The sequence below is a fragment of the Suricata suricatta genome, chromosome 2 (genome assembly GCF_006229205.1).
Source record: "Suricata suricatta isolate VVHF042 chromosome 2, meerkat_22Aug2017_6uvM2_HiC, whole genome shotgun sequence".
Taxonomy (NCBI): domain Eukaryota; kingdom Metazoa; phylum Chordata; class Mammalia; order Carnivora; family Herpestidae; genus Suricata; species Suricata suricatta.
The window spans coordinates 169,245,413-169,257,806 of NC_043701.1; the positions used below are offsets into that span (position 1 = coordinate 169,245,413).

At 37.2% G+C, this 12,394-nt stretch overlaps 1 protein-coding gene across 11 annotated transcripts in view; it reads left to right on the forward strand.

Annotated features, from left to right (window-relative positions):
* VTI1A (vesicle transport through interaction with t-SNAREs 1A) overlaps positions 1 to 12,394 on the forward strand; it is a 344,985-nt gene that overhangs the window by 66,757 nt on the left and 265,834 nt on the right. For all 11 annotated transcript variants that reach the window (XR_003905737.1, XR_003905738.1, XM_029932596.1 and 8 more), the window contains exon 4: positions 11,021 to 11,098. Coding sequence is in view for 9 of the 11 variants with exons in the window: in XM_029932596.1 (XP_029788456.1) it covers positions 11,021 to 11,098 (78 nt within the window). In the remaining 2 variants the exon portion in view is untranslated. The remainder of the gene's footprint in view (positions 1 to 11,020; positions 11,099 to 12,394) is intronic.

Sequence of the window (12,394 nt, forward strand, 5' to 3'; positions counted from 1 at the left end):
AGCTCTGTTTGTTGCTTAGCATTTTCCCATCATATACAGGTTTCCCCCACTATCAGAAAGTTGCATGTTCCTAGGAGACCTTTCGTAAGCTGAAATGGTGTAAAGCAAAAGAAGCAATGATCATTGTTATGTGGAACAATTTTCTAACATTCCCAGACCCGAAGGATAACCTCTCTTAGGCTTTTCTGATACCTTAGGCCACATCTTGCTAACGGATACATGGAATAAATGGAGATAAAGTGCTCCCAGACACAGTTCCGAGCTTGGACAGCTTGATGCCGAGATGCGAGGTGCTCTTCCTGGGGAAGGAGCTCGGTGGGGCCACTGCTCAGGGTGCCAGCGGCCTCGCTCACAGCTCACTGAAAAACAAATGCTGAATGCTCCTTTCGCTTTTCACCTTTTTTTGTAAAATCAAAAATCCTCTTCAGATTTCTTCTGGTTAGCAAAACCAGGTACTAGTGCAGGCCTCTAACTGAAGTGGCATGATGTGAATTTTCCAAAAGCAAGGCATACCTGTGTTGGCTTTTGTCAAATGTATTTGCTCTCTACTTTAACATGCTTGTTCTGAAATAAGGTATATCTTTAGACAGTGATTCCTTTGTAGTTTTGATATTCTGCAAGAGGTAAAATTTTTGAAGGGGTCTCCTTTACCTCCCAAGATGAAGAACTGAGCATTTGTACCTTTTGACTTACCTCTTCCTTAAAACATGCCGGGCTTGCCATATAGGTATCTCTAAAATATAATTCACATATAAAAAGAGGTAAGAAATATGATTGTGGTAACAATCATAATAAGGAAAGATTTGGGACTAGTTCAGAAGCTAGCAGACATCCTGGAAATATGGCTAAGAGTCCACTTATAGATATTCTGAAAAATATTCCCTAGTGCTTAGTGATTTATTAAATTTTGGGATTGGATTTGAGAAGGATTTTTAGGTTTTTAACTGAGGAGACTGTGTGTGTGGTAAAACCATACATCTCATGAGGGGAAACAGAAAGAGGAGCAGTATAAGAGAAAGAAAATGCCCCATTGTATCTGCATTGAGTCTGAGATACCTTCAGGTTACCTAAGGTACCCAGTAGGGATTAGATTTGTAAGTAGAATATGCAGAGAACGCGTCTTTGTGGTAGACACAGGTGGTGGTTGGAACCGTGGGTCAAACTGAGATCATTCAGATGAGTAAGAAGAGCTCTGAGGACAAAGGGCTGGGTCAGACTGAGACAGAGCTACAATGGAGACTGAGAAGGCTAGACCAGGCGACTGGGAGGAACTCCTGTGGAAGATGGTACTGTAACTGCTCAGGGGAGAGGGGGCAGCAATGCCCGATGCCATTGAGAGGTCAAATGAGAACAGGATTGAAAGATGGCCATTAGAGCGAAAGCTGGTACAATTTGAGCAATACCATTAATGATGTCATGTTAGATTAGAAATGAAAGTGTAAAATAAATATCCATAAGTCCATTCTGATACCCATATGATTAGAGAATGATTGAGTAGACAGATCTTTTGTACAAAAGAATGCCAGATTACTTATGTAGATACTCCTCCCTGAAGAAGGTAGAGCATAACTCCCCACTTCTTTTTTTCCCAATTTTTTAATGTTTTATTTATGTTTGAGAAAGAGAGTGAGAGAGACAGAGTATGAGTTGGGGAGGGGCAGACAGAGAGAGAGACTCAGAATCTGAAGCAGGCTCCAGGCTCTGAGCCGTTAGCACAGAGCCCAATGTGGGCTCAAACCCATGAAGCACGAGATCATGACCTGAGCCCAAGTCAGACGCTCAACTGACTGAGGCACCCAAGCGCCCCCATAATTCCCAACTTCTTACATGTGGACTGTGTATAGTAAGTACAGTGTAGGAAGGGAGAAATGAATAGCTTTTCAGTGGAGAAACAGGCAAACACTCCTTCAGCCAGGCATCAAGGACAACATGGACAGTGATAAGTCAGCGTTGTTGGTGTGTACCTTGGACATGATGTGAACAAAATGCCACTTTTACCTCTTTGGTCTTCCTCCCAAAAGCATAATACCCGAATCTAGTCAGGAGAAGAATATTAGAAAGATCCCAACTGAAGGACATTCTACAAAACACCAGTTCTCTTCAAAACTTTCAAAATCATCAAAAAAGAGGAAAGGTCTGAGAAATTGTCACAGCCAAGAGGAGCCTAAGAACAAATGAGTAGGAAATGTAATATGGAATCCTGGATGGTATCTGGAACAGGAAAAGAACACTGGGTAGTAAGGAAATCTGAAAAAGCATAGTTAATAATAATGTGTCATAATAAACTATTGATTCATTAATTGTAACAAATGTACATCGTTCATATAAGATGTTACAAACAGAGGAAACTAAGTGTGGGCTACATCGGGACTCTACTATCTCTGCAACTTTTTAATAAATCAGTAACTGATCTAAAATTTTAAAAGTTTACTTCAAAGCATGGCCAATGATTTTGTCACCGAGGAAGATATTGGTGATCCTGGGAATCCTGTGGCATGGTAGGAAAACATCAAATTTGTTATAAGTTGAGAAATGGCTAGGGCATAAATAAGTTGACTTGATGCTCATGGAATACTCTTTCAAGAGGCTTGGCCAGGAAGGGAAGGATAAAGAGAGGTTGGGTAGTAGCTAGGGAGTGTAGTCCTGGTTGAAATAACATTTTGAAATCCATAAAGCTGGGTACACTTAAAAATGTTTATGTTCTGAAAGCAAAGAACCAGTAAAAAGTGACACACTGAAAATATAAGAGAAACAACAGTTAACTGATGGATTAAAGTTCCTACGTAGGCAGGATTTTATTCTATTCAACTAAAAATGGAGAGTCTTCTAGGAGGGATGTGTTGTTTATGAATCAGGTATGAATATTTATTATATTTTATAGTCTGGGGTCACCCTGATAGGGAAGTTATCTTCAGAATGTTTCCATAGAGAATTTGGGATAAAAGAACTTCATTTTATTGCCCAAACATCATAGTTTTATTGTCTATATTCATAAGGCATTAAAAGGCATCTGAATTATGAGAACTGTAACCTTACTATAACAGAGCACATGCTATAATAAAGAATATGTCACAACATGGATACAAAAGGAAGTACTAGGGGAGAAATACTGTAAAAATTGTTTGCCTGTGAGGTGGCTGATTCCAAGCTAAAATTGTAGAGTAACTGTATAGGGAGTCACCAGATCCCAGGGGTAAGGCAGACCCTTCTTAACCCATCTTGATAACCAGCACAAGGCCTCTTCTGCCATTTGGGCAGATTATTGTTGGTTTATGGTAGAGCCTTTGAAGATTAATCTTAAAACGTGTTCAAGTTACACCCATACATGTGGTTGTAAATCACCCTCGGATCAGATATTTTATTCTATGAAGTAAAACATTCTGCCTTAAGTATTTGTCACCCTTGAAATTTCAAATTTATTATTGTCAATATTCCAGATGTCGACAACAGTGTGTAAGTAAAGGCTTATTTTTTGTTTGTTTATTTTGGAGGGGAGTGACAAGAAACAAAATCTACAGACTAATCAACTTTGTAGTTGATGACAAATTCACAGAACCAGGTGCACAGTGCAGCCAGACCTGCCGGGGGTGGGGGGGGCAGTAGGATGGCCCCTGCCTGCCATGGTGCTTTGGGGAAATGAAAGGTGGTGTGGTAAAGTGAAAGGAGCACTGACCTTGGGAAACACGTTCCGTCCTTCCTCTACCTGGTCTTTCCCAAGCGTGTGGCCTTGGGGAGATCACTCACCTGGCTTAGAACTACTCACCTCTAAATATGGAAGCCTGGTCTAGATGATGCCTCATGTCACTGCCAACTATAAGGTTCTGTTACTTTTGAGACATCTCAGTGTCAATTACGGAAGCATCAAGATCATTTGGTCTTAGATGTCTAGATCACTTGAAGTTATGGCTAAAGACAGGTTTTCAATGAACAATGGCCTTTCCTTCCTAATGCTAGGCAGAACGTGTAGGGAAGCCTACATACAGCTTAATTATATCATTTGTATCCTTTACTTCAGTAGTTCTTTTAGAAATACAAATGAAGCATCTGTTATGTAGCATTCATTTATCAGAATATCATTTTTCTAGTAGGAGTGCATAGGGTATTTGTATTTTATTTTCAAACAAAACAATAAACATTTTGACATTTTGATTTTTTCAAGTATAGCCTGTGGAGTTATTTTATTTTATATTCAGAAAGATTTTAAAGAATTAGATTTCCTCCACTGAAAATTTACACAATTCCAGATGTTGACAACAACATCTGGGCATTCTATCATGAGTTGATTTTCTGAATGAAGTAACTTAATTATTGATCGACAAGCTAACATGATTTAAGACACAGCCACACCATGTTCAATAGCAATGTGAAAGTCATAAACTGCTAGCATATGGAAGCAAGCGGGACCATGATACTCACATTGCATTTTGAGACACCAATGCGAAACTTAAATTTTAGGCTCAAGTTTTTAATTGCTGGGGAAGGAAATGAAGAAGTACAGTTACATGATTTCTGGTCTCTCTGTTTTGCAAGTCATTAAATGATGTAGCAGCAGTGTGGTCAGAATTCCTGGTAGAAAGAAAAATCTATTCTAGCATTGTGAGACGCAAGTAGACTTATTATTATTCCATATGGATTGCATATGGGTTTGTGTGAGTCTAGATGGTACATATACATATATAACCTTATTATATGCCCATAAATATTCACATATTCATAATAGCTAAATTTTAAAAAGTGAAAGTATGGTATAGTGTAACTCATTATTTACAGCCCAAACATAAATATCCATTTCAAACATGTAAAATGTTTTTGAAAGTTTAAGCAAAAATAATAAATGAAAGTGACTATAGTAGAAAGACATTAAATTTTTTTCAAAAAAATTAAAGTATCTTTTCGTGGTATTACATACTAAGGAAAAATGGATTATTTCAGAATTCTCATGTTAGCCTGCTCTTCCAGCTGTTGGCAGCCTAGCAGCAGGACATGTTAGTATTTTCCCTCTGGTCGCTTGCACATGGTCCATTGGCCATGAGTTTATGATAGATAGAAAGTCTGCTTTCCCTTTATTAATGCTACAGTATTGGTGACATGTGACATGTGCACTTTCCAGCGAATGAGCTTGACCTTTGACTCAAAACAGTCCCTTGAGCAAGAGCAAGCCATGTTTAGTGGAATGATTACTTAGAAAAAACAGATTGGAACCCTCTTTTTCTGATACCATTAAAGAAATGCAGTAAAGTTTTTCCCACTGAAAATCCTCCAAAAATTGTAGCACCATAAAATAGGGAATTGGGTGGAAAAAAAAGTACTAGAATTACTGAGTTAAATAATATGAACTTTTTAAAGTTACTTTTGGTGGACATTGGCACATCATTTTCTAGGGACAATATACTAATTTATACCCTCAGCCATGTATGTGTACCCATTTTATCGCATCCTTCCCAATGTTACCAACTAACATTTAGTTGAAAATATTTTGCAAGGTTATCATATTCCAGGTATTATGCTAAGTTTCCATTTGTTTGTAGTATTTAAATTCACACAACAGCCCTGAGAAATAAATATTGTCACTATTTTAGATATTGAAGAAAGTGATATTCAGAATACTTAACTTGACCAAGATCACATACTAAAATGTTATCTCTGTTCTTTTTGCTCAGTGCCTTGCACTTTTTCATCCTAACTACTTCCCAAGGATCTGATGTTTACCTAGCAATATACTTTGCCTTTACCTAAATCGTGTAGTATGGTATGTTTTAATCTTAAATCATTTTTGCTAGAAATTAATGCAGCACAGCAAACACTGTGATGAACAGAATTTCATAACTTTCTTTTCATTCTTTTTCTCCAAAATATAAGTTTCCTGTCCTGGATTGATGAGCTTTTTTAAGTCCTGGGTCAGGGGTGGAGTGTGTATGAAAAGCTGAAATTGGTCATGGAGAAATAGAAGTGAGGTTAAAAATGGAATGCTTTGTGCCAAAGATAGATGCATTTTAGAAAATGCCATCTGGGCATTACAGAGGTATGATATTATTTAATTCAAACCAGCTAGAATTCAGTAAGAAATGAATGCCAGCAATTATATGACTAGCTAATAATTATAATTTCACGGTATTCTGTATGATACCCCAAAGTGTTAATTGTAACAGGAGCAGTTACATTCTTTAGACCAGTTAAATTCTTTGGCTATGAAAGCATAACAGTTTTTAATCACCTGGTAACTTTGGGCATTATTAAATATATGGAGATTGGAAGACATGGTAGAAGCAATGGAAAAGTCTGGCCAGACTGGGTAATTTGCTTTAGACCTATGGAGAAATCTGTTAACCATGTCTTCTATAGACCAATGTGATTAGGAAGTAGGACAAGCTGTTCTTTCATTACTTACCAAAACCATACTGCACTTTGTATCAATTATTTGGCTGTCTGCAGCACATAGATTAGAATAAAGGGCTTTCTTAGTGTTTGTGAATGTTGCGGATTGCTGATTAGTAATTAAAGTCCTGAATGAAGAAAATTAGGCCAAAATTGAATGGGAAGGAGAAAGTCTTAATTCTGTGATACAGATGTTAGAAACAGATTGTCTTGAGCAGCCCATTCAACCTAGTGACATTCTACATAGCCATGGAGTGCTTGCCTTCCATGTAAAACTCAAGTCAAATGCCTCAGAGACGGTTTCCTCTCCCGTGTCTTGTGATGTAGCTGTATGGGTATTAATTTAGTGAAATATCCTGTCTGCCAGGTGTGGGAACTAGCTGATTTTATTGTAATACCAGATCATTACTTAATTCATCTGCAACAGAGTGCAACACATGGAAAGCATTATAAATCTATTTACAATGTGGCTGGTCTGATGATAACATTGTATTAAATTCCCAGGTGAGGCAATTTAAGCAATTGATTTGCCATGTGCACGCAGTGGAAATTAAATTCTCATATACGCTTTAGTAATAAACCAACTGCATTGTTATGCTTATGCTAGTGCTGGGTTGTAGAATCCTCATTCTGGCTATGCATATACCTTGTTTCACACGTAGAATCATATAGGAGGCTGCACCACAGAGCACAGTTCTTAATTAGTTTCAGCTAAGTTAATTCATTTTGTTTCTAGTTTAACAGTGCCCGTCCAGAAACATATTCAGTTCAGTTGGGAAACATTAAGGCTTGGGTCAAGTAGACAGATTGTTTCAAGCCAAATTTCCAGACAGAACTGGGCAAGTGTATCTGTTTGAACGTGGCTTTAAGAAATTCAACCAATCAATATGCATAATACCAAATGAAAACTGCTTGGAATTTGAAATTTTCACTTTCATCACCAAAGATTCATTTTTGTCACCAGTTTTAAAAGGGCATTGAAACTCTGTGTGTAAGACTTTTTAGGGATAGTAATCAATAGTTAATTTGCCATATTTTTTCCTGTAATTCCGTAGATTTTTCTGCCCAGCTGTGTCTAGTCCACCTAAGTGTAGTATAAGTTAGAAGGAGTAAGCTTTACACAAAACACAACTAAAAGTAAGGGATGCTCTTGTATTTAATTCTGTGTGTGTGTGTGTGTGTGTGTGTGTGTGTGTGTGTGTGTCTGTGTGTGCCTGTGTGTGGCAAAAATTGTCAGTCGAAGCTTCCCACCCTTATGGTACAGACCTGAAATTGCAATAGATTACAAACTGCATAGAGCTTCTGTCTTCTCCAGCAGCCACATAGAAAGCACCAGTAGACAGTGGTAACTGACAACTAAGACTAAAAATGTTGACAATTTCTTGATTTGCCTGGTTAGCTTATGTATAGAAGTCATTAACTATTTATAAAATGCATTATGAATTGGGTTCCTTCAAACCGGAGCTGAGCGTGTGACATTTCCAGCTCAAATTCTCATGCTTGCATTTGGCTAAAGTACAGATTTTATACAGCTGATAATAAAGTAAAAATGTTTTAGTTAATCAAGATACAGTAGGTGTTTCAGTTTCATTAACTTAAAATCATCTGAATTACAATATACATAGTACTTAGTAATGTAGAGTGAAGTTATTAAAAATTCCACAGAAGGGAAAATTATTTATTGATGCATTGGAAGGAAACTATCGGTACAATAAGCAGTTTGTCATTCAAAGGAATTTGCCTTTTTGGGTATTCAGTCAGTTCACTGATGACCCTGCAGGCTAAATTATGGCTGATCACAATCAGCTTACTTAAAATTTCAAACCACAAAATTATTAGGAGAAAATACCAGTGTCAGGCATTTAAATGTAATTCTCAGTAAAACAAAGTCTTGATTAAAAAAATATATATTTGTAAAGTGATACTCGAGTGTAGAGAGTTCAATTTTCTTCATCTATTGTGTCGTTTTCATGAGAAACTATTTCTGATACCGGGAGTGACTTTTTTTTTATTAAGAGAAGTTAGTTTGATCAGAGAACATTTCACAAACTCAGCACATTATTTGCCTAATTATATCCAGAAAGCCATCCAAATAACCAATGTTTACTGTCCCAGTAGTAAAGACTGACATTTATAGAGACCACCCTTCACTGTGGATAAATCCTTAGCTCTCCTCTGTGCTAAGCATGTCCACTCTTAATTGCTGGTTTTCAAAAGCAGTGGATTCTCACCAAAACAAGATTAGATATTTAGGGATACATGTTTGTAATTTTCTTCATCTTTTAAAGTTTAGCAAATCAGAACGAGAATATAATGTAATTGAACAATCTATGTCAATTTGTTGGTATTTTGGTAAAAGGGGAAAAAACAAAAACAATCTCCATATGATATTCTCGCATACTGTGGAATGTTTTAGTCCCCCGTAGTGATAAAATGAATAATTAAGAAGGCAGCTCTGATACCACAGCCTGTTTAAAGGTTCTCATTTCCTTTAATGCTGTAAAATACTTTTGCTTAGCTCGTTTGAAACTAGTGTAGTGGGGATCTCCAAATGGGCAAAAGAAAGGTTTGGCTTCATCTAAATGTTGTAGTAAGGCTATGAGGTGTACTGACCTTGCAGCTGAGCATTTTTTCAATATAATTCTCTATGAAGCCAATCGAAACAACAGTAGGTTCAGTAAATACAATAAGAGAAGCAGGCTTCGTATATGCTGTTTGTGGTGGTGAGAAGCCTGGCGTGCTCACAAAATGAATGAGTTGGCTCACCCCTGAATTGTTAAGACATCTGATATAGATGTCATTACTGACCTCAGGCTAATGACTTAACTTTGGTACTTTGTCCTCGGCAACATGGTTGGTTCTATTTACCTATTTACCGACTTGCTATATGATGCGCCCTTGCAGCAGAGAAGGGGGATTTGGGGTAGAGACTCAGGGCAGAGAAGGGAGGCCTTCATCTCCTTTCTGCTGAAACATTTTGCAGTTTTTACATCTTTTTCCTGAGTGTACTCAGAGGATACTATGATGGGGAGGAAATTTTGTGTGCTAGAGTGAGCATAGTTTCTAGTTACAGTGTAACCAAAGCAATCTTTAGCATTCCATAAGTGTGTTTTTTTTTTCTAAAAAAATATAAAGGGATATCTAGAGTTGTTTATTTTTATTTACACTCCAGTCAGCCCCTTTCAACTAGGTTCTGCCAGAGAGTTCAGCCCTAATGCCCTTAGGCTTCTATTCTCTGTAATGAACTCTCTCTTATGTACCATCCTTGGAAGACTGAGGAAAATAGTCACTAAAATAATTTTCTGTTTTGTGGTTCAGATAAGGAACCCTAACTGAGAAAGGCTGCAACTTTAAAATGATTCAGAATCTATTGGTTTTTCCTGTTAAAAGTCCTTTTAAATTCTAGTATGATTTCACATTTAAGATGTTATGATCTCTGTGTAGCAAAGGAGTGCTATTTACTAGTATAAAAATCTAATTAAAAATCTTGTTGACTTCTCAAGAATTATGAATAGTTCTTTTTAAACTACATTAATTTTTCAGTTCACAGTTGAACGTATGAAATGTTAAGGCCTAAAATGTAAACTGCAAGTGAGAATAGATTACTATTTCCCAGCTGCCATTTTTAAATGGACTCATTTTGCTTAGTCCAGAAGCAGAAAAGGCAGCCAAGTAACCTGTAAATCTGCATTTGAGTCTGAAATGGTGATGCTGAAGTAGGATCTGAGGATGGCGCCCTAGCTTCGCAACTAATGTTCAGAGCCTTTTAGCTTTTCCAAATGTGTGTACATTTAGATAATCCACGAAATGCTTATGGACATGTCCCTCTGACTTTACAGGTAAAGGTCAACTCCTATAAAACAACATTTCACTAAGTGAAATGTTAACTCATAGACCACTTGTCTTTATTTACTGGGATTGAGAAAAGTTGACTCATAGCCTACTTGCCTTTATTTACTGGGATTGGGAAAGTTAATTTGTTTTAACACGCACACACACACACACTCACACTCACACTCCCATTACTTTTCCTTTCGGCCGTTATTTGAGGAGAGCTTGGGGACCTTTAAGTTGTTTGGAAACAGGATGGACTTTTAAATTCCATCTCTTTCTGGCTACTAACATCACAATAATGAAGAAAATATAGATGAACTATTGTCTAGGCATTCCAGTGTACAGTTGGAGTCATAACGTTATCCCAGAATTAGAGATTTTAAAAGACCTATATTATATAGTTCATTTCCTGCCACAGTTTTAAAGACCCCCATTTATACTTGTTTTAATTACAAACTGGTGAGTTTTGCAGATATACAGCTATAAAGCTGTATTTCCTTCAGTTTAGTGGTCTTATTTGAATGACTACATTTGGAATAACGTATCAGTTCTGATCCGTTTGTGAATATTAATGGAATACTTACTCAATGCAGAATTTTCTTTCATTATTGGCATTTGAAAAACTTCTAATTTACATTAAACTTCCCAAGTTCAAGAACTTTACACAACTTTGCTTTGCAGATTTTAGCAAATAGGTTTCCATTAGGGGGCTCTCGAGGTTTGAGATGATCAGGCTTGATACCAATAATGCTTCGAAGCCTTTACTTTCTAACGTTCATCTCGCTCTCTCCCTTTTTGTTTTGTTTTATAGAAAAGGTCACGGATCGCCTACAGTGACGAAGTACGGAATGAGCTCCTAGGGGATGATGGGAATTCCTCAGAGAACCAGGTAGAATGCTAATCAGGAAGGCCCGGTGGGTGGCTGGAGGGTGAGGGAGGTCACTGGCACACTGGGCTCTCAAGCTGCTCCTTAACAGTATTAGCAACAACTCATGTGGAAGCGATACTGTTTAATGCAAAGCTGGAGTCTTAATCAACTTCAAAATGCTTCTTGGAGATCTTACATTTAACCCTTTACCTTGTGATCACTGTCTGCTATCTTTTAAAAAAATCTTTTCTTCTCCTTTCTTTATTATTTAGTACTTAAGGAATAACTTGAAACACACTGTTTGCAGACAAAGCCAAGGTCTTCACCTCAAACACATGTAAAAGGAATAAAAAAGTACATAATGCAGCTTTGATAATAATGCAGTATAATTAAATCAACACTTGCAGCAAAACAAATGAAAGTAAGCTTTCAAAATTCAACAGGGCACCTCCGTCTCCTATTGTGGGGCTTCTTAAAATACACCCACCAAAATGCAGAGTGTGAGCACCAGTGTGGAACTTAGATACTCACACAGAGGGCCGGCCTCTGTCAAATGAGAAGAAGAATAGGAAAAGTCTTTTCTGCAGTTTAAGATCTGCATTGGCAAAAAACAAGGTACAATTTCTTCTTAAAAGGGCCTTACAACTTGGCTGTCATTTCTCATTGGATCACACAGCGGTGTGATGAGTCTAATTAATGTCCCACTTCTTTCTTTGAATTAATACTGCAGACTTCATTAGTTCATGCAAATAATGTATATGACTTTTTAAACAAGTCATCTCAGGGTAGAGATGACTTTTAAAATGTCTCAAACAACACTTTGACACTTTTGGAGAAAATAAATGACGGGAACTTCAGAAGCAAGACCTGAGCGTGTTTATTCATATTCCTTTGGTAAGTATCTTAAAGGTCTTTACTCTGCCTAAATAAAAATGAACATAAATCATTCAAGGAGTAAGCCAAAACTTTAATAAGATAGTAAAACATTATGTATTGGTACACATTAGCAAACTTGCATCATTGAATTTACCATTTCAAATAGATTATATTATAGGTCTATATATGCTGAAACTATATTCCTGTCTACTCTAATGTTAATATTGTAAATGGGATGACACTCATGGGATTAGGGCCCCCATCTATCCAACCCCCCAAAAAGGGGAGAAGCATCACCAAGCTGATTATGTTTGTTTTTGGAAAGATCTCACAGCATCCACTATTTTGATGTTATCAGCTTGAATTTAGACACGTAAACATGTTAAGATTTGACTTGGGATTTAGCTTTCCTGATTGAAATGTGAGAACAGCTAAGGGGGA